The sequence below is a fragment of the Lactuca virosa genome, chromosome 5, assembly GCF_052849685.1.
Source record: "Lactuca virosa cultivar CGN04683 chromosome 5, Lactuca_virosa_CGN04683_v6, whole genome shotgun sequence".
In the NCBI taxonomy this organism is placed as follows: Eukaryota; Viridiplantae; Streptophyta; class Magnoliopsida; order Asterales; family Asteraceae; genus Lactuca; species Lactuca virosa.
In genome coordinates, this window is record NC_136430.1 from 388,254,159 (window position 1) to 388,276,627 (window position 22,469).

Here is a 22,469-nt window from a genome sequence, read left to right on the forward strand (position 1 = left end):
AGGTTTAAACATGGGTGATCCCAATAAACACCAGTGTTATGAAACAATTGAATAATTCGTTTCTTCAGGGAAGAAGCATGATTTTGGAAAAATATAAAGAGGAGTTATGAGATTGAAAACTCTGACTTTAGTTAACTGGATTTTTCGATCAATCATATGATGTTTGTTTCTATAGAGTACAGATTGGCTGATTAGTTCGAAGACAAAGAAGAGTATAAGAGACTGAAAATGAGATTTCATGCAGTCTTGGGGAAGAAAAAAGAGGAAGTTTGGTCTTCAGTAAAGACTTTCAAAGTGTTGAATATTTCAAGAGAGAGTCTGTTCGAAGGTGTACTGCAAAATTTTCGCTATTTTGTGGTCAGAGCGAATATTGTAGTATGTGACTTCTCGATTGTTGATTTTCCTCTGATGAACCTGAATGACCTGATCAATATGACAAAGATTATAAGTACTGTTGATGTTTTAAAGCTTCAAGAAAACAACGAGGATGATTTCCTTATAGGGTTTTCTCATATCAAAGTACTCATAGATAACTACTATGATTGCTTGGCAGTTACTGATATCAGGCTACCAATGGCGGTTAATAGGACTTCGAAGGTTCCTCAGTCAATGATGAAAGGGAAGATTAATCTCAAATATTATGTTGACGGGGAGATTGTGCATAAACCATTGGGAGTTGTTTTTATGGGAAAGAGCAAGAATGGAAAGATGACTAATTTTTTTTCCAAGTTTGTGATGTGGAGAGGTACATGAACTCTCAATATACAAGTCTTATGGTTCATCTCATAAATTGCAAACCGACTAGTGGGAAGATAAGGTTGAAGTTCGACAGATGATTGTTTGGTGTATGGAGGTTTGTAGGGTACTTCACCAGACCATGAAGATGATGGCATGAGTGAGACACGTCTCACTAAGGGGAGATCGTAAGGGTCGAAATGTCTAGTGAGGTGCCGAAGTCTTATTTGGTCTGTATAGTGTCGAAGTCAAGCACTTCGCTAAGTATGTATTATAAATGGCAATGTTAGATGTCGAAGTGTAAAGTCTAGTCCTTACAGTTTTTTGTGAGTCTGTATCACCCTATAAATAGGGTTAGTATAGAAGTAGAGGGTAGATTTTGAGCACTTTGTTCATTTTCTCTCTCGTGTACTTGTATAGTCATTCGGACAAATCAACGAGCCACACATAATTTATTTACGATTGTGTTCTATACGCTTTCTGTTATTGATTTTGATGTTAATACTCGATTCAAACTCACTACATGGCAATACGAGGAGCACGATTAACCAATCAAGGTGTCAGTTCTTGTTGGACGTAACGACCTTGTCCCCGTATGGACTGGAAAGGAGGTCTCAGTATAAAAGGCCTCCTCCACCACCTAAAATAGTAAGTCGTTCTCTCCTACCTCTCACTATACACTCTCAGTTTAACCACTGACATGACCGTCAGAGCGTTTTCCCGAGAGTTCCTGCTGGAGAACGGCTGACCGTTTCCGCCTGTTGTGACCTCGCAGGTCTTCCCAGAGCACCCATTTCCATCTTGCCGTGATCAGAACTACCATGCGAGACAGTCCGGAGGACTAGGTCGCATCATATATATATATATATATGTATGTGTGTGTAAGCATGTTCAAATGTGAACAAATCTTATTTTGAGATCAAATAAAAGCCACTAGTTTTAAATTTTGAAATCTAAAAATATATTAAATTGTTTTATTAATTTTATTAATTAGGACAATAAAAAGGCGCCAATCCCACCTACCCCTTCCCTTACCCCATCCCTACCCCCACCTCCACCCTCACTCTACCAATATATCGGGGAATGTTGTGGCCACCATTAACCACCAGAAAAACCGCTAGAAATTACTGGAATGTCGTTGGAGCTGCTTGAATCACCGAAAACCGTTCTGGAATTCTCGGACTATCGACAGAGCCACCAGAATGTTGTCCGAAATGGTGAAAGTATCAGGAAATTTGAGAAATTTCTCGCAATGTCATGTCGAAGCTACACCATTTCGAACCTATGAAATTTTGGTGATGTTTATTAGCTCATCAGGAGGTATCACCTTTATTTTTCCTATTTTCTCACGGATAATGGGATCAAACGACTCTCGATACTAAATTTATGATATTTTACTTTGTATCATTTCATCGTTCTAGCTTGATGCGATGAAGATGTGTTGATATTCTTAAGCACAGATACAGCTACTGAAGCAACATAATTGATTGAAGTTTGGAATTAAGTTAGAGTCGTCGAAGAAGGAAGCTTCATCGGAGAGTTGCTTATCATTGGCCCCTAAGGAAGTTCAGTGTGATGAGGTGACTGTAATACTGGAATGCGGTTAAGTGGAGGAATTGACAGATTCGATGTCTCCGGCGAAAGAATTTGTGGTCAGAATTGGAGATGGATGTCACTAGTGAAAGAAGCGGTGGTCGGAGATGGAGAAGGAGGCTAGGCACGAGTGCAACTAACGAGGTATGGAGTTGACTGTGTTTGATTAGGATGAATTAGGTTAAAATTAGCTTTATCTATTATTTGGGCCTAATGTGGGCTTCAGGTTATAATCCGACTTATTTCAATAAAATAGTAAAATAGGCTTATTTGGTTTGGTTACTATAAAGGCCAATACTTGGTGGACCTAATAATATTTTTAAAATTTATTGCTTTAATTATTCATAACAGGTGTTCGTATAAATTGATAGGTAATTATATTCAAATCTTGTAATCATAATCCGTAAACTTTATTTTAAAAAAATGTCCATAAGGCTAATTAGCTAATATGAAAAATATTGAGCGTTATTATGGATAAAATATAAATAGAAAAGGGCAAGTGATTCGACACGAAAAATAAGTAAAAACGAATTTTGTCCATTTTAATCATACATGATTAGATATATTTAATCACATGTGATTACATGTATTGAATCACATTTTATTAAATACACGATAACAACTATTGAATCAAAAACGTGAAAACAAACATTGTCTAAAAAATCACATGTGATTAAATACGAGAGTAATTATTGAATAGAAAACATGGAAATTAATATTGTCGATATAAATCATATGTGATTAGATATATATAATCACATGTGATTGAATAAACAAGAACAACTATTGAATCGAGAACACAAAAATGAACATTGTCCACATAAATTATATGTGATTAGATACATATAATCACATGTGATTATATGTATCCAATCATATGTGATTGTATGTATTTAATCACATATGTGATTAAATACATACAATCATATGCGAATAAATACACGAGACCAACTATTGAATAGAAAACGTGAAAATTAATATTGACCAAATAAATCATATGTGATTAAATAAATATAATCACATTTGCTTATATGTTTCCAATCACATATGGTTTATTTGAACAAAACTAATCACATATGATTTATACGGACAAAAATGAATCTTTTCCATAAATCATATGTGATTAGATACATATAATCACATGTGATTAAATACACGATAACAACTACTGGATCACATATGATTTATGTGGACAAGATTCGTTATCGTGTTCTGGATTCAATAATTTTTTTAGTCAATTTTAATCATATGTGTTTAGATACATCTAATCACATGTAATTATATGTATCTAATCACATACAATTTATATGGACAAAAAAGAATCTTGTCTGTATAAATCATATGTGATTAGATACATATAATCATATGTGGTTATATACAAGAGAACAACGATTGAATCAAAAATGCGAAAACAAATATATGTTCACATTAATCATATGTTATTAACTACATATAATCAGATATGATTAAATTCATGAGAAAAATTATTGAATGGAAAACATGAAAACTAATCTTGTTTATATAAATCATATATGATTAGATACATATAATCACATGTGATTATATTTAAATCATGTATGATTTATGTGAGTAAATACATATAATCACACATGATTTATAGCATTATATGCATTTAATCACATATAGTGTTGGTGGTTGTAGGTAGTGGGTGGTAGTTATACGGTGGAAATGCATGGTGGTGTATGGTGGGTGGTGATGGAGTTATGGCATAGTGGTGATTAGTGGTGTTGACGGGTGGTAGGTGATGGGGTAGTGGGTTATATGTTGTTTGTAGTGGTGGGTGGTGGTTATGGTTGGTTATAGGTGGTGGGCGGTGGTTATGGTCTGTTATAGGTGGTAGGTGGTAGTGGCGATGAAGGGTTGTGGGGGTGATGTTTGGTGGTGGTGGCGTGTGGTGATGTTTGGTGGTGGTGGCGTGTGGTGATGTTTGGTGGTGGTAAGTAGTGGGTGGTGGTGGTGGTGAGTGGTGATGATGGGTAGTGGTGGTGGTGGGTGGGGGTTAGTAATAGGGGTGATGGTAATGGTGGTGGGTAGTGGTTTTGGTGGATGTTGGGTGGGGTGATGGTGACGGGTGGTGGTAGTTGGTGATGGGTGGTGATGGTGATGGTGGTGGGTAGGTTGTGGAAGTAGGTGCTGGTGGCGTGTGGTGATGTTTGGTGGTGGTGGTAAGTGGAGGGTGGTGATGGTGGTAGGTGATAATAGTGGTGGTGATGGTGAAGGGTGGTGGTTTTGGTGGGTAGTTGGTGGGGGTGTTCGTGGTGGTTGGTGGTGGTGACGGGTGGTGGTGGTCGGTAGTGATGGGTGGTGGTAGTGGTAGGTGGTGGTGGTTGGTGGTGGTGACGTGTGGTGGTGATGAGTGGTCGAGGTGGTGGTGGGTGTGTTGGTTGAGTGGTGAGTAGTGTTGGTTAGTGAGTTTTTAATTGTTTGTTACTATTTTTTGATTTTTATGAATATTATTTTATGATTTTAATTGAAAAAATTGTGTGGTCCAAATTTGTTGTCAAATGTTCATGCAATAGAAAATGTTCTCGATTGAATGCTCTCTCTCTCTCTCTCTATATATATATATATATATATATATATATATATATATATATATATTGGGCTTAGGAAATATATGGCTGTTATGTACCTAAGCTTATATATAGAACCTCCAAACTCTGTAGTTTTGATCCATATATATTCAAACTAATCATGATATCTCGTTTATTATTCTTCCTTAATAATGTGGCTTACTAAACCGATCGAATTTATGTTATTTTTCTTCATTTTGTCTAAGAACTTAAAGTATTAAAAGTCATGACCTTTTAATTAGCCCTACTAAATTTTAAATGAAAACTAATAGAATAAAAGTTAAAAGAAAAACATGCAATAACCCAATCAAGCTTTTCACAAATCATTTGATATAATTTTTCAATTGAAGGACAATACGTTTGAGTTATATTCGTTAAAAATATTGATTTTTTACTTTCCCTATAAACTTCAATGATGTTTTGCAATAAAAAGATATATAATTGATCGTTTTCATTCCGTAATTTAATTCAATTCAATTGTATTCTATTAAAACAAAATTAAGAGAAAATGAAACTGTATTAGCTTTGTTTAGAACTACGTCATTTAAAATATTCTATACTAAAGCTTAGGTACATAACACACACACACACACACACACACACATATATATATATATATATATATATATATATATATATATATATATATATATACTAGCCGTTTACCCGTGCTACACGACGGGTGCAGATAATTTCTTTTAGAAATTAGTTTTTTCTAGAAGCAATTAGTTTTTTTTTGCTCAAAACAAAGAGGTTCAGATAATTGATGAGTGACTGGCCAAGAAATGGAAAAGAAATTTGCATTGGCCGATTTTTAGAGAGGGAGGGTAGCATAAGTTAGATCTAAGTTTTTTATAGAGAGAGAGAGAGAGAGAGAGAGAGAGAGAGAGATGATTTAGAAAAAAAGCGATGATGGAATGCAATGGTGAGGGCTAAAGTTTTCGTTTTGTCGACGACGATATGATGAGAGAAAGTGAGAGTATCAAATGAGGATTTAGGAAGTGGTTCGGTAAGGGATGCACTCCCTTGCCCCATTAGCTTTGAATACTGCCCCTCCCCTTCGGTTTTGGTGCGGTGGAGACCGAACTGTGGCGCTCCAAGGGAGCGCTCCTCTCGTCCTTATGCCATTCCAATTGACAGGTGATTGATCAAATTTTTTAAAAAAATGTTTTTTTTCTTTTTTTAACCTTTTAAATTGAGTGTGGCATGAAACCACATTTTTATAGTGGTAAATGCTGACATGTCGCCTACGTGGTAGTGAAGGGAGTGCAACTTTTATGACACCACTCCCTCTAGCCTATGAGAGAGGGATGAAGGAAAAGGTGATGATGAATCAAGAGGATCATTGATCATTATTATATAAGTAGATTTTAATGCTTTATGTGGTAATAAAGCTCTTTTTCTTTTCTTTCTTTCCCTTAATTCTTGTATATGTATCAAAATCTTAAATGTTCATATGAATAAAAAACTAACGCAATTAATAAATTAGTTGGTTACAACATAAAAAGGAAAAATATGAGATAAATTCTCAACAAAGGATAAATTTTTTTTTAATTTCTACTAAAAAGATCAAATGTATATATTTATAATGTAAAGGAATTTACTTTATTAAAAACAAATCTCCTTCTACGACTTCTTCACCTTAAGTAGAAAAATGTTCTGCATTAAAGTCTTTGACATAATGTGAAGATCACAAAAAGGACAACATTGTTGATTAAAAGCAATTTTAAGTTATTACTATCTAATAACAACTATTATGGTGATAGTTTTGACGATAATAGATAAACAAACATTATAAACTAACAACACATGATCAAAGAAAAGAAACTACCTTCAACATAGAATTAGGGTTGTCCTGCTCTTTTTGTTACCCAAACTTTAATTAAGTTCTTTGTATAACCTACAAGAAACAGATGTCAAATAAGTAAAATCCATCAGAGTGATTGTAAAAAAGTTAGAAAACCTATTAACTCCATCAACATGACACATATTCTGTAACAACCTGTTATTTCGACTTTGTGTAATAGTGTATATATATATATATATATATATATATATATATATATATATATATATATATATATATATAATAAACAAAATTTTTTGTATATTATATACATTTACATATTAACCCTCAAAAATGTAATGTTAAACAAACTTGTTTGGGATGAACATAGTGGTAGAAATCGTGTCAAGGATTTCAAAAAAATAAAGAACACCCAATTCCGAGTTATAACGAAGAAGTTATGACCTATCAAAATCCACAACAAAACCGACAAAACACTGTTTAACGTAAAAAGTGAATTTTCAATAAAATGCTTTTTTAACCTTAACTATCTAAATGAAAGTTATAGTATATGTTAAACCGAGAGTGTCCATAAAAAGAACGCCAAAATCTGACTTCATATGAAGAAGTTATGATTTTTCTAACATTCGACATAACTGTACACAGCTAAAAACTCGAAATAAAGATTGAGTGATGCACCCTAAATGAGAATTGAAGATCTCGTCAATAGTAGTACAATGATAAAAAGACAGATGAAAACGGACGTCAGATGAAGAAGTTAGGAATTTTTAACGGATTTTTCGTGTCTCTGCCTGTTAAAAATATAACTTTAAAAATAAATTCAAAATTAGCCGACAGAGTCTAAACGAAAGTTGTAGAGAATAGTCTCACCTACGCGTGGATATAAAGAACGTCAAAAATGGAGCTCGTATGCAATAGTTATGAATTTTTGAAGTTGAATAAATGCGATTACGCCCAGCGTACTCGGAAACAAGGCCAGGGCCAGCCACGTCGACGCTCCGTCACCCTCTCGCTGCATGCGAGCCATGCAGGCTCACTAGCTTCGATGCGTAACGGCTAGGCTGGCCACGTATGCTACGCCCAGCGTACGCAGCGTATGCCCAACATACGGGGAGGCTTCGGCCTCCTATAAATAGGAACCGAGACCTCCGGTTTTAAGTGCCATTTTCTATCCTCTCTCCTATATTTTATCACTTTTAAGCCTCTCGATACTACCCCGACGCCCCAGTGACGCATTCAAGTTCTGAAAAAAGCCCGAAGCCCCGAAATTCTCGAAAAGCTAACCTCTTTCCAGTCGAAGTGGTGCCCGCGTAGAGCCTAGTTTTTCTTCAAATCATCACTCTTACCAAGTGAGTTCGTACCCCAGTATTTTTATAGTTTTTACTGTTTTAAGGGGGGGGGGGGGGGGGGGGAATACAAGTCTAGCACAAAGATTTTGTGTTACAAACAAATGGTTTCTAAGATTGTGTTAAAATGACATTAAGTCATCAAAAATATTTCAAAATGGTTTTAATAAACTTATATTTTCCCCATAAATCATATATATATATATATATATATATATATATATATATATATATATATATATATATATATATATATATATAATATAATAATATATATATATATATATAAGGTTTAAAAGGCTAAGGACTGATAGTTCACTTTGGTTCCTTTTCCTTGTTTGGATGTGGTATTATAAGTAATGGTTATTTATCCAAATGTCATTTAAATTTTACTTATATAATTGTATCTGTATATAAATATATAAAAGTTAATTCGTTCAGTTCAGGTACCCTTTGTAACATGTTGAGCAAGGGGTTGCATTCATGAATAGTTAATATCAATTCAGAAAGTACATATGAATTATAATAGGTATAATTTATGATTCATAGAACATTAAATCACGATTCAAGTATACTAAAATACACTGTTTTACAAGAACAAATGTTTGATTCAAAACTAATCAAGAGTATACATTTTTCAAATACTAATTCAATGGCATTCTATCAATTATTCATTTCAGAATGATTGGGTTTTTCATAACTATTATACATGTAACATCTATATGCTTTTTATGAGTCATTTGATTCAGGATGTTTAGTTCATTTAAATAACATAGTTAAAGTCCTGACATTATAACCAGAATCTCCAGTCGGGGATCGAAACAATGTGTGTATAGATCTATATTGGGATTAACAACCCCGCACTCGGACTGCTAGCTACAGTCAGGCATACACGCCTACGAGTGACAATTGTTATCAACAGTTTTTAGACGCCTTCAAATCGTTGGCTCAGGTCATTGTAACGACGTAAATTTTCAACCAAGTTTTTCATTTTAAAAATACATAAAACTCAGAAATTATATTTCATGAAAGTCATAAGTGTTTCAATGTCAACATAAAATTTCAATCAAAAGTCAAATCCCAGAATCCTCAACGTCGTCCTGAACAGGTGTGTACAATCACGCCGGTGCCTTCCTGCGATCCTCTGAGGTACCTGAAACATATAACACATAACACGGTAAGCACGAAACTTAGTGAGTTCCCCAAATACCACATACAATATATTAGCCACTCGAGGCTATAACTTTGAAAGACCCTCTGGTCTATGTGTCTCAGTGGGACCCTCCAGTCCCACAACTCTGATGGACCCTCCGGTCCTAACTTTGTGGACCCTCCAGTCCTAACTCTGTAAACTCAGAATACACATACCATAAATCACACAGACATAATGCAGTAACATCACAACACTCAAATAAACACATAAGACCCTCTGGTCACACATAACTACCACCCTAGGTAAAGTATAGTGAGAAAACTCACCTCGCAGCTAGTAGGAAATACACACGCACTCGAGAATCCCGAACTAGCCTCCGCCTAACACATTAGACAAACAGTTCAATCAATATCCCTCTTTTCCTTATTTACACCTAAAGTCCTCTTTTCTCTTTCTACTCTCTTGGATGGGTAAAAGACCATTTTACCCCTCCATGGTCTCAATGCTCCTAAGTGACCCACTCTCAAGTCAACAGGAGTCAATATGAGTCAACAACCAAAGTTGACCCGACTCGCCGAGTGCACTCAGGTGACTCGCCGAGTCCACTCTCATCCTATGAATTCTTCCAAGGGTCTCACACAGCTCGTCGAGCCATCTCATAGACTCGGCGAGTTGACTCATCTGGATGTCTCATTTGAACGTCTGAGGTCAGATCTGCAACTCCAACCTCTAGATCTAGCCTCCTAATACCCAAAAGTCACGTAAAGGTTCGATCTTGATGACCATGCATGGCATAAATGCTCCATAATGCCATAACAAGCTCCATGGAAGGTCAAATGCATCGGCACTTGCCTCTAACTCAATAAAGTTCGAATCTTTTGGACCATCAAGGTCCTTTCTAGTCCAGATCTGAGGTTCAAACCTCAAACCATGCCCAATTAGCTCAAGAACACAATATGCTTGAGAGAAAACCCTAAAAGCTCCCCAAAAATGAGATCTAACAAACAAAAGGTCAAGATGAGAGCTTTATACCTTTGAATAGCAGCTAATGACAGAAGAATGCAAGATCCACAGCCTTCTCTTGATTAGATCCATCAACTCTTCCAATATTTCCTCCAAAAAGCTCAAGAATGCTCAAGATGGCCACTCTCTCTCTCTCTCTCTCTCTCTTTATACACGTAAAGGGCAGGTTAAGGTTTCTCTCTGGGGAATGTGGCCGCAAAGGGAGGCGATAAGGGCCTTTAAATAGGCCACAAGCCTGAGAAATTAGGGTTTCCTTCAGCAGCGCTGACTCGGCGAGTCGGATCACGGACTCGTCGAGTCCACTCATTAATCCACGTCACCGGTTGCGACTCTACTTGAAGAGTTGAGGCACCAACTCGTCGAGTCACTCCACAACTCTCAAAATAAACACTTAAAATATTATACCTGGACATCCGGATGTTACATTTCTCCCCCACTAGAATCAGACTTCGCCCTCGTAGTCCTGTCTCTCAAATAGCTCTGGATGCTGCTCCCGCATCTCTGACTCCGACTCCCAAGTCAAATCGGATCCCCTCGGATGCTGCCACTGGACCTGAACCAGGGGCACTTCTTTGTTCCTTAGAACCTTCACCTTTCCATCTAAAATCGTGATCGGCCTCTCAATGTAATTCAGGCTCGCATCCACCTGAATGTCCTCCAGCAGTATTATTGCCGTCTCATCGGCCCCACACTTCCTCAACTGGGACACGTGAAAGGTGTTATGAATCTGACTCAACTCCACAGGTAGCTCCAACTGGTATTCTACCCTACCCACTCTGGCGGTCACTCTAAAAGGACTGATATATCGGGGCCCCAGCTTGCCCCACTTCCTGAACCGGATCACCCCTTTCCATAGGGATACCTTCAGGAGTACAAAATCTCCAACCAGAAACTCTAGCTCGGATCGTCGCCTATCCGCATAACTCTTCTGGCGACTCCGGGCCGTCAGTAACCTCTGTCTGACCTGATGGATCTGCTCGGTCATCTTTAGTACTATCTCTGTGCTGCCCATCACCCTCTGCCCCACTTCTCCCCCAAGAAATGGGAGTCCGACACCTACTCCCATACAGGAGCTCGAAAGGAGGCATACCAATACCCAAATGATGGTTGTTGTTGTAGGAGAACTCAGCCAATGGTATGTAGGTGTCCCAACTACCTCCGAAGTCCAAGACACATGCCCGTAACATGTCCTCGAGCGTCTAAATCGTCCACTCGCTCTGACCATCTGTCTGAGGGTGATACGCAGTACTGAAATGTAAGCACGTGCCCAACTCCTCATGAAATTTCTTCCAGAACCTGAAAGTAAAACGCACGTCTCGATCCGACACGATAGAGATCGGCACTCCATGTCGTGCTACCACTTCCCTCACATACATCTCAGCTAATCGCTCCATAGAAGAGTTCTCACTGATGGCAGGAAAGTGAGCACTCTTCGTCAGATGGTCCACAATCACCCAAATTGCGTTAACTCCATGCGCAGTCCTCGGTAACTTGGTGATAAAGTCCATCGAGATCTATTCCCACTTCCACTGGGGAATATCCAGTGGCTGCAAAAGACTATGTGGACGCTGGTGCTCTGCCTTGACCCGACGACAGGTCAAGCACCTCTCGACTATCCAGGCAACATCCCTCTTCATATAAGGCCACCAGTAATATCTCTTCAGGTCCAAATACATCTTAGTGGCTCCGGGATGGATCGAGAACCTCGATCTATGCGCCTTCTCCATCAGTATATGTCGAGATCCGCCCGTATAGGGCACCCAAATTCGCCCTCGAAAAGTCATAAGTCCTCGGCTGTCCGTTACAAACTCGGAGACCTGCCCAACCACCCGCTCCCTCTTGCGGTTCTCCGGTTTCACGACCTCCGCCTGGCCCTCTCGAATGGTATCCAAGACTGGAGTCATCACTGTCATCCTCATACACACATCTCGAATCGGGGCACACTCTGATCTGCGGCTCAGGGCGTCGGCTACCACGTTAGCCTTGCCCGAATGATACAGGATCTCACAGCCATAGTTTTTCACCACATCCAGCCACCTCCTCTGGCACATATTCAGGTTGGGTTGATCCATGAGATACTTTAGGCTCTTGTGGTCTGTGTATATGGTACACCGAACCCCGTACAAGTAGTGGCGCCAGATTTTGAAGGCGAACACCACCGCCCCCAAATCTAGATCGTGGGTGGGATACCTCGTCTCGTGAGGCTTCAACCGCACTCAACCCAGATATGGATGGATCACAGTAAACCACAAAGTCCTCCATCCCTTTGGGAAGAGCTAACACCGAGGCTTCGCACAACTTCTAGCGAAGAGTCTCAAATGAGGTCTGCTGCTCGGGACCCCAAGAAAAAGTAACGCCCTTCCGGGTCAACCTGGTGAGGGGGATGACAATCTTGGAGAAATCTCTGATAAAACTCCGATAGTAGCCGGCCAAACCCAGACAACTCCTAATCTCGGTAGGGGATCTCTGAACCTCCCATCTCATAACTGCCTCAATCTTGGCCGGATCAACCAAAATCCCATTCTGGTTAACGAGGTGTCCCAGGAACTAGACCTCTCATAACCAGAAATCACACTTGGAGAATTTCGCATAAAGCCTCTCCGATCTTAATACTACAAGAATCTCTCTCAAATGCTCATCGTGCTACTCTCTGGATCTCGAATACACCAAGATATCGTCCATGAACATGATCACCGAACGATCCAACATAGGCCTGCACACCCAGTTCATGAGATCCATGAACGCTGCCTGTGTGTTGGTGAGCCCAAAAGGCATCACCATGAACTCGTAGTGCCCATAGCGAGTCCTGAAGGCCGTCTTCTGAACATCCTCCTCGAGAACTCTCATCTGATGGTATCTGGACCTCAAATCGATCTTGGAAAACCAAGATGCACCCTGCAACTGATCGAATAGATCGTCGATTCTCGGAAGCGGATAACGGTTCTTGACCGTCAGCTTGTTCAACTCCCGGTAATCGATGGACATCCGGTGTGAACCATCCTTTTTCTTGACAAAAAAGATCGGCGCTCCCCAAGGCGAGCTACTTGGTCGGATAAATCCCTTCCCCAACAGCTCCTGAAGCTGCGAGGATAACTCTTGCATCTCTGGTGGTGCAAGGCGATAAGGTGCCTTGGCAATAGGCGCCACTCCCGGAACCAAATCAATCCGGAACTCCACCTGCCTCTCGGGAGGCACACCCGGTAACTCCTCGGTAAAAATATTCGGGAATTCCCTCACTATCGGAACCTCGATGATAGAAATCGATCTCTCGGGAGCAACTCGCGTATCCATCACATACGCTATAAATTCCCTCCCAAATCGGGTACCCTCGTCGTATACTGTAAGCACTCCGCCACTAGGGTATCGTATGGTCACCAACTGATGCTCGCAGTCGATCATAGCTCCGATTCGACTCAACCAGTCCATGCCCACGATGACACAGACATCCCCCATCGCAATCCGTACCAGATCTATTGGAAACTCAACTCCAAAAATCTCAAGTACACATCCCCAGATCACATCAGTCACAAACACCGCATGCTCATCGGCTATAGAGACTCTCAGAGTTTGACTCAGCGCCTCTCTTTGGATACTGATGTGACGACTAAATGCTAACGATACGAAGGATCGACTCGCACCCGAGTCAAATAACACCAAGGCAGGTACAGATATCACAAGAAAAGTACCTATGAATAACACAATATAAGCACAACATAACTCAATTAAAATAAATAAAGGAACACATGCCGGCCAAGACATCAGGTGCTGCGCGGACCTCCTTCGCTGTCAGCTGGAAAGCTCTCCCACGAGCCCTCAGTACCTTGGCCTTCACTGGCCGGCTCTCTGTAGCTCGTATAGTAACAGGAACAGATCCCTGTGCTGATCCCTGTAGCAGTTGGGGACATTCGGCCTTCCGGTGGCCGGTCTGGTTGCAGTGAAAGCAAACTGCAAATCCCTTGGGGCAATCCTTAGCCATGTGCCCCTCATTGCCACACTTGTAGCAAGACCCCACTCGACATATCCCCTCATGACTTTTGCCGCACTTCCCACAAGTGATGCCCTTCTGGTTTCCCGATCTCGAATCAGTGGGCTTTGCTCGCTTGGCTGCTGGCTGAGACTGTGCCGTTCGCTGATCCCTCCCCTGAGACTCTGCCTCCTCCCTGGCCTGAGTCTCCAGCTCGATCTCCCTCTTTCGGGCATTTTCTTGGAGCTCAGCAAATGACCGATATGTCGAGTTCGCCACGAACTCGCATATATCTCTCCTTAAAATACTCAAATACTGACTCAGACACGCCTGCTCGGTAGACACGTGCTCAGGGCAGAACATCGCCCTCTCATGGAACATCCTCGTAATCACTGTCACTGACTCAGTCCTCTGCTTGAGGGACATAAACTCCTGGGCCAACCGTTCCCTCTCCACCGGGGGAACATACTCGTCTCGGAACATCGCAGAAAACCTCTCCCAAGTCACGGCAGTGTGCTCTACAGGAGTAAAATGAGCTGTCACAAACTTCCACAGTCCTTCGCCCCCAAGCGAAGCTGGTTCAGCGTGAACCGTACCCTCAAATGTTCCGGACAGGAACAAGTGTAGAAACACCCCTCGATGTCAGAGATCCATCTCATCGCGGCAATCGGCTCCTAAGTCCAGTCAAACTCCAGTGGCTTCGTGTTTCTGAACTCCCGGTACAGCAATGAGTCACCCCCATGTGGCCTTGCAGCAGCGACAGCTGCGGTGGCTGCAGCAGTAGCCGGCGTCGGTAATCACAGTGTAACGCTCAGCAAATGTCTCAATCAAGGTGGTCTTGATAGACCCAAACATCTCGGGAATCTCTGCTCGGATGGCTGCGGCCACCTCCTCGTGAATCATCCTGCGAATCTCCTTATCAATGGTACCACTGGTACCACTGCCCCCTGGGTTGTGGCGCGTACCCACCATGATGTCTCTCTGAAACACAACACACAATAATCAGAGACTCGATCGAGAATACTCGCACTCGATCACTCAACCCTACTTATTCCTTAGCACCCTAAGGATTCTTACTTGGACTGCTTACCGATCCGGTGTTTCCAGTAGTACGGGCCCAATACTACCTTCCACACCAAATCCATATTCACCCCAAGTCCTCCTCCTATGATCCTAGATCGCAAGTACTCTATGCCTCTCAGAACACAGACTACTCTCTAGTATACCTCTCATAAGCTTCTCTCTGCTACCTATTCGCACTCAAAGCAATTCATAGCAGCAGTAACTCCTAGGTTAGGGCATCACAAATCAGGCCACTTTAATCCTAACTTATGAAATACATAGCCTACTCTCTAGCATGCATAATATATCTCATAATATCACATAATAGTAACGGTATTTTGGGAAATCACCGTTCGGGCGCTGGCTGATTGTACACACTGTTCTTTTCCGCTTTTCTCTTGGAAACTCTTACTCGTTTTAAGAAAAATCGTTTTTCTTGAATTTTTTTCTCAAATCCTCAGTTTGAGTCCAGACATACCCGAAGGTGTATCCGAATCCCTCAAACCACGGCTCTGATACCAACTTGTAACGATGTAAATTTTCAACCAAGTTTTTCATTTTAAAAATACATAAAACTCAGAAATTATATTTCATGAAAGTCATAAGTGTTTCAATGTCAACATAAAATTTCAATCAAAAGTCAAATCCCAATATCCTCAACGTCGTCCTGAACAGGTGTGAACAATCATGCCGGTGCCTTCCCGCGATCCTCTGAGGTACCTAAAACACATAGCACATAACACGGTAAGCACGAAGCTTAGTGAGTTCCCCAAATACCACATACAACATATTAGCCACTCAAGGCTATAACTCTGAAAGACCCTCCGGTCTGTGTGTCTCAGTGGGACCCTCTAGTCCATAACTCTGATGGACCCTCCGGTCCTAACTCTATGGACCCTCCGGCCCTAACTCTGTACACTCGGAATACACATAGCATAAATCACACAGACATAATGCAGTAACATCATAGTACTCAAATAAACACATAAGACCCTTTGGTCACACATAACTACCACCCTAGGTAAAGTATAGTGAGAAAACTCACCTCGCAGTTAGTAGGAAATAGACACGCACTCGAGAATCCCGAACTAGCCTCTGCCTAACATACTAGAAAAACATTTCAATCAATATACCTCTTTTCCTTATTTACACCTAAAGTCCTCTTTTCTCTTTCTACTCTCTTGGATGGGTAAAAGACCATTTTACCCCTCCATGATCTCAATGCTCCTAATTAACCCACTCTCAAGTCAACAGAAGTCAATATGAGTCAACAACCAAAGTTGACCCGACTCGCTGAGTGCACTCAGGTGACTCGCCGAGTCCACTCTCATCCTCTGAATTCTTCCAAGGGTCTCACACAGCTCGTCGAGTTAACCCCTAACTCGACGGGTTATTACTGGGTCACGAATCGTTGTGGCAACCTGATCCGACTCGTCGAGTCATCTCATAGACTCGGTGAGTTGACTCATCTGGATGTCTCATTTGGACGTCTGAGGTCAGATATGCAACTCCAACCTCTAGATCTAGCCTCCTAATACCCAAAAGTCACGTAAAGGTTCGATCTTGATGACCATGCATGCCATAAATGCTCCATAATGTCATAACAAGCTCCAAGGAAGGTCAAATGCATGGGGACTTGCCTCTAACTCAATAAAGTTCAAATCTTTGGACTCTCAAGGTCCTTTCTAGTCCATATCTGAGGTTCTAACCTCAAACCATGCCCAAGTAGCTCAAGAACACAATATGCTTGAGAGAAAACCCTAAAAGCTCCCCAAAAATCAGATCTAACAAATAAAAGGTCAAGATGAGAGCTTTATACCTCTGAATAACAGCTAATTACAGAAGAATGCAAGATCTACGGCCTTCTCTTGATTAGATCCACCAACTCTTCCAATCTTTCCTCCAAAAAGCTCAAGAATGCTCAAGATGGCCACTCTCTCTTTATACACGAAAAGGGCAGGTTAGGATTTCTCTCTGGGGAAGGAGGCCGCAAAGGGAGGCCGTAAGGGCCTTTAAATAGGCCACAAGCCCGAGAAATTAGGGTTTCCTACAGCAGCGCTAACTCGGCGAGTCGGCTCACAGACTCGTCGAGTCCACTCATTAATCCACGTCACCAGTCGCGACTCTACTCGACGAGTTGAGGCACCAACTCGTCGAGTCACTCCACAACTCTTAAAATAAACACTTAAAATAGTATACCCGAAAATCCGGATGTTACAGTAATCTAGTCTCAGTATGGTTATAGTAATTCATTAAAAAGATATTAACAATATCTTAGTGTATAATTAACTAAAGTACATTTTCAAAGTAACAGTTTACTATGATACAGTTTTTACAGTATTACATCTCAGTATTCAATAAAACGTTGGTTAAGCCAGGCACACTCTCACTATTATAGTTTATACATAAAGGAATTCAATAACAGAACATTGATTTACAAATAGAACAGTTTTATGTAATTAAAACTACTTTTCATATACAGCAGAAAATATAGGATTTTCTGGAACAATTTACATATTCAAGAAACAGAAAACATACTTTCAAACATAAATACTTATGCACTCACTCAACTTTATGTTGATACTCTCTTTTCAAATTACTTGTATTCTCAGGGAATTAGTACACATGTATTCCCCGAGCTTTTAAGAAGATGAAGCTATTTTAAGTCATGTCTTCTTCTTTTGTATAACTGTTTTGGTTTCAATATACAATGATTGAACACATGTAAATATTTATACTTTTTAAATACAATGGTTGTTTGTACTTTGATTACTATGATGCATATGTTGTGATACTACAAATGAAGTCCTCTACCCCCGTATGTTTCCGCCGTCTGGTTTGGGGGTGTGACAGATTGGTATCAGAGCATTGTTTATAGTGAACTCAGTATATCAATCCATAAAAGATATACAAACTATAAATACATTGGGGCTAAGAGCTATGACTATAAGTATACTTTTTATAAATTTAAGTATTTTTATAAGAAGTATACTAACACTCATACCTACAAGTACAGTATCTCAGTCATAAGAACTTAAAAGTATTTGAATGTTGGACACTACAGTCAAACCTGGACAGTTATGTAATCATATCTGGAATTAATATAGCCTGATCAACTATATTGGTTTTAGATATGACCAACATGTGTTTGGGAGTGATGGTAGTGTTGCGACATGTCTAAAACTTACCAACTATACATATACAGCAGAACTCTAGAACAAAACATAAATTTAAAATATTATAGGAGTATTTTATGATACTATAGATGCAATAGTTTAACATCGATGTTTAATATTACGTGCTTTAGTTTTTCATGCACTTCTCATGTCCTTATTCTCACACAGACACAATGGCCATTTTTCATTTACCTGGTGACCCTTACTTTCCAAACCACGGTAACGAAGGATGGATAGTAGAGGATCCGGAAGAGGATCCAGAAGAAATTATGGAAGAGGATCCAGAAGAGGAAGAAGAAGAAGAAGATGAAGATGAAGATTCAGAGGGTACCGACACAAAACCCACGGTAATCAATCCCCCACCAGCCATCCCACCTCCCGCAGTCAGGCAAGAATATCAAGGACCAACGTCAGTTTGGGAGATCACATATATCACTGGAGCCGACAGCAGGGCCAACGCCCACCATATGGAATGTGCCGAGATTTTTCCGATCTCAGTAATGGAGGATCAGCCGACAGGGATCTTCCTGTCATTGTTCATCACATAGCTCGTCAAACCGATCAGGCGAGGGTTTCAATAAACCGGATCCTGGAAGTTAATGTAACGGCACAAATCAATGTCGCGGATATTCGTCGTATCGACGAAATACAAGATGAATCCCAAACCCACACTGAGGCACTGCAAAACCAAATGAATGCTTCCCTAACAGAAATAAGGGTATTAAGGGAGCATCAAACTACCTTGGAAAGACAACTAATGGAAACCAAACATCAGGAAGTAGAGTCTAGTACTCGTCGCAGTACGCGACGCAAATAGTGTTTATTCTACTTCCAATTTTGTTATAGATTAGGACTTCGGCTAAATGTTTTATTTTCAGTAAGTTGGTGTACTGTAGACCTTTAGATAGGTCCAACTTTCCAAACAATATGTTGTATTTTGGTTATAGCGTAAATCTATGAATATGTTCTAGTGTTATTTTTCATATTTTTCAGTATGACCACGAAAATTTCATTTTCGGTACGTCGGTTTGATGTCGATATTTTTCCCAATATTATGGTATATTATAGACCTGCTTTATGGTCAAGTTTTCCAGACTATATATACTTAATATACCAATACAATCGACATGTATTTTCATACTCTTTGAAAAATAACCATTCAAGTTCATATTATCTTTTTGCAAGTTGTACTTATAATAGACTTCTATTACCAATTCTTTACAAGATTCATATTGAACTAAGGGGGTGTTTTGTACAGGGAAATAAAAGCTGGGAAAAGGAATTGATTCCTTTTCTCTTGTTTGGTTAATACAAAAATTAAGAAATTGGGAAATAAATCAATTCCTTTTCCATTAAATCCATTCTCTATTTTTAAAAGAGAAAAGGGAGAAAACAAAAAAGAGGGTGTGACCGAGAATCAAAAACAAAAAACCGGAGAAATCAATTTACCCCCCATTTGAACCCTACTACATACAATCGATCACTCTTGTTCAAGGATATCCATGCAATCGGCCCACGTACGTCAACATACTCAATCTCGTTTGCCCTACATAAGCCGATACATATGGAAAAATCATTCACGACAGTTGTGTTACTCGATTCACGCCTTCTTTGTAGCTCCTTCTTAGTCGATTTTGGAACCGTCATCTTCCAATTCAAGGTAATCTTCCTATCTGTTTTTAAAATTTGTTACCATCTTGCTACGAATTGATTCTTTTTACAAGTTTGTATAAGGTTTTGGATGTTAAAATTGATTCTTGCTATGTTACAAGCAATTGTTTGTCACTAGATAAGTCTTGACTGTCAAAAGGGAAGCAACGTATCCTGTCATTGATTGCAATTTGTTAACATGTTATGTATGTACAATGGAAAGTTGCTTTACTGTTGTAGATTTGTTTTTTTTTTGGAATTTTTACCCTACTTTGAATATCAATAAAATCTTCATACTAGCTCGGAATAAGCAGATTTTTTCCCAGATTGTAGTCCTCTATATTGGCTACAATGTAGGCTCAAAAAACAGCTTAATTGGTTAATATTTGACTGAGTTACACACCCTTAAACATGGGCTGTTAGGATTGTTCTACATTGTTACAGTATTTTTTATAATTTTTGTCAAACTTTGAACCATCATAAAACTCTCATACGAGCTCGGAATTAGGCAACTTTTTTTTCCAAATTGTAGTCCTCTGTGTTGTCTACGCTTTAGGATAATAAAACAACTTAATTGGTTAAGATATGGCTGAGTTATACAACCTTAAACAGGGGCTGTTACGACTGTTGTATGTTATGACAATATTTTTATAATTTTTGTCAAACTTTGAACCATCATAAAAGTTTCATACGACCTCGGAATTAGGCAATTTTTTTTTCCAAATTATAGTCCTCTGTGTTGTCTACGCTTTAGGATAATAAAACAGCTTAATTGGTTAAGATATGGCTGAGTTATACAGCCTTAAACAGGGGCTGTTACGACTGTTGTATATAATGACAACATTTTTTTATAATTTTTGTCAAACTTTGAACCATCATAAAAGTTTCATACGACCTCACAATTAGGCGATTTTTTTTCCAAATTATAGTCCTCTGTTTTGTCTACGCTTTAGGATAATAAAACCGCTTAATTGGTTAAGATATGGTTGAGTTATACAGCCTTAAAGAGGGGCTGTTACGACTGTTGTATATAATGACAACATTTTTAATAATTTTTGTCAAACTTTGAACCATCATAAAAGTTTCATACGACCTCGTAATTAGGCGATTTTTTTTTCCAAATTGTAGTGTTTTGTCTTGTCTACGTTTTAGAATTAAAAAATAGTTTATTTGGTTAAGTTATGACTAAGTTATACAACCCTAAACAGGGGCTATTAGGATTGTTGTATAATATTTTGTATTCATTGTGGTGTGATAATATTATGTTTAATGGTTGAATTACTATTTCAAGCATCTATTTTGTAAACATTTTTTGTAGGCATGGCAGGGCGAAACAAACACACATGGACGACCGAAGAGGATGCAAAGTTGATTGAAGCATTGTTGGAGCTACATGTACCCGAAAAGTATGGTGGTGCCGACAACGGATTCAAACCCGGCTATTTGAAGGTCGTGCAACAATTATTAGATGTAAGTCTTCCTAACTCAGGTTTGAAATCAGAGCCTCAAATTAAATTGAGGATGAAGACATGGAAAAACCATTTCAACATCGTGCATGACATCGTATACGGAACAAACACGAGTGGATTCGGCTGGGATACAGATAAATGTTGTGTTACCGATGATGTTGAAGTTTGGGATGAATACATAAAGGTACTATAATGATTATGTTTGTAGTATTTTTTGCATCATTAAAACATATTGTAAATGAATAGTAACCAATTAATTTTGTGTCATTCTCGTAGAGTCATAAAGATGCTGCATGTTTTCGCGATAAACCATTTCCACAATTCGATAACCTATGTAAAATCTTCGGTAAGGATAGAGCTACTGGTCATGGAGTTACTGATCTTGGAGAAGATGCCACTGAAGAGACACAAAGAAACTCACATGTTGATGTGGAAGGGTTGGAAGATATTGTTGAAGAGACACAACAAATTGCTCGTGGCAATAATTAATGCAAAAGGCCTACAACGGATGACACCGAAAGCTCTTATAAGGATGCTGCGAAAGAAATGAAAGAGACTTTCAAGGAGGTTGGTGAAAAACTTAATGAAACAATATACAATATAGGAAGGCAAGAAAATAAGGAAGCATGTGATATGATAGATAAAGTTATCGAAGATATACAACGCATGCTAAATATGAATGTCAAACAGCGAATTAAGGCGATTGACATGTTTAGCAAAGATCAATTTCGTGCATGGGCATTTTTTAAGATGACAGAAGAAGAAAAGATTTGTTACATGGAAATGACAGGGGATGGATCAATATCATGATTAGGTTATTTTAAGTTATGTTTTTTGTTTAGTTTTTACGAATATTGAAGTTGACTCTTTGCACATTGTGTATCGGACATAGTTATG

General features: G+C 39.4%; 1 protein-coding gene and 1 long non-coding RNA gene across 2 annotated transcripts; both read left to right on the plus strand.

Annotated features, from left to right (window-relative positions):
• Positions 1-1,787: 1,787 nt before the first annotated feature.
• On the plus strand, positions 1,788-4,273 carry LOC145116507 (uncharacterized). Its single transcript, XR_013712127.1, has 3 exons — positions 1,788-2,055; positions 2,157-2,472; positions 3,991-4,273. It is a non-coding gene; the product is annotated as an uncharacterized LOC145116507 (long non-coding RNA).
• Positions 4,274-21,423: 17,150 nt separating this feature from the next.
• Positions 21,424-22,061, plus strand: LOC145113761 (uncharacterized). The gene is made up of 2 exons (XM_079049819.1): positions 21,424-21,756; positions 21,849-22,061. Exons 1-2 carry the CDS (start codon positions 21,424-21,426, stop codon positions 22,059-22,061), a joined length of 546 nt encoding a protein of 181 aa, XP_078905945.1.
• Positions 22,062-22,469: the final 408 nt, after the last annotated feature.

What these genes read in the sequence shown, in the direction of transcription:
- LOC145113761 (XM_079049819.1), top strand. Translation starts at nt 21,424, where the DNA reads ATGGCAGGGCGAAACAAACACACATGGACGACCGAAGAGGATGCAAAG. An exon ending in TTTGGGATGAATACATAAAG is followed by an intron (nt 21,757 to 21,848) that starts GTACTATAATGA and finishes TCATTCTCGTAG; the next exon opens with AGTCATAAAGATGCTGCATG.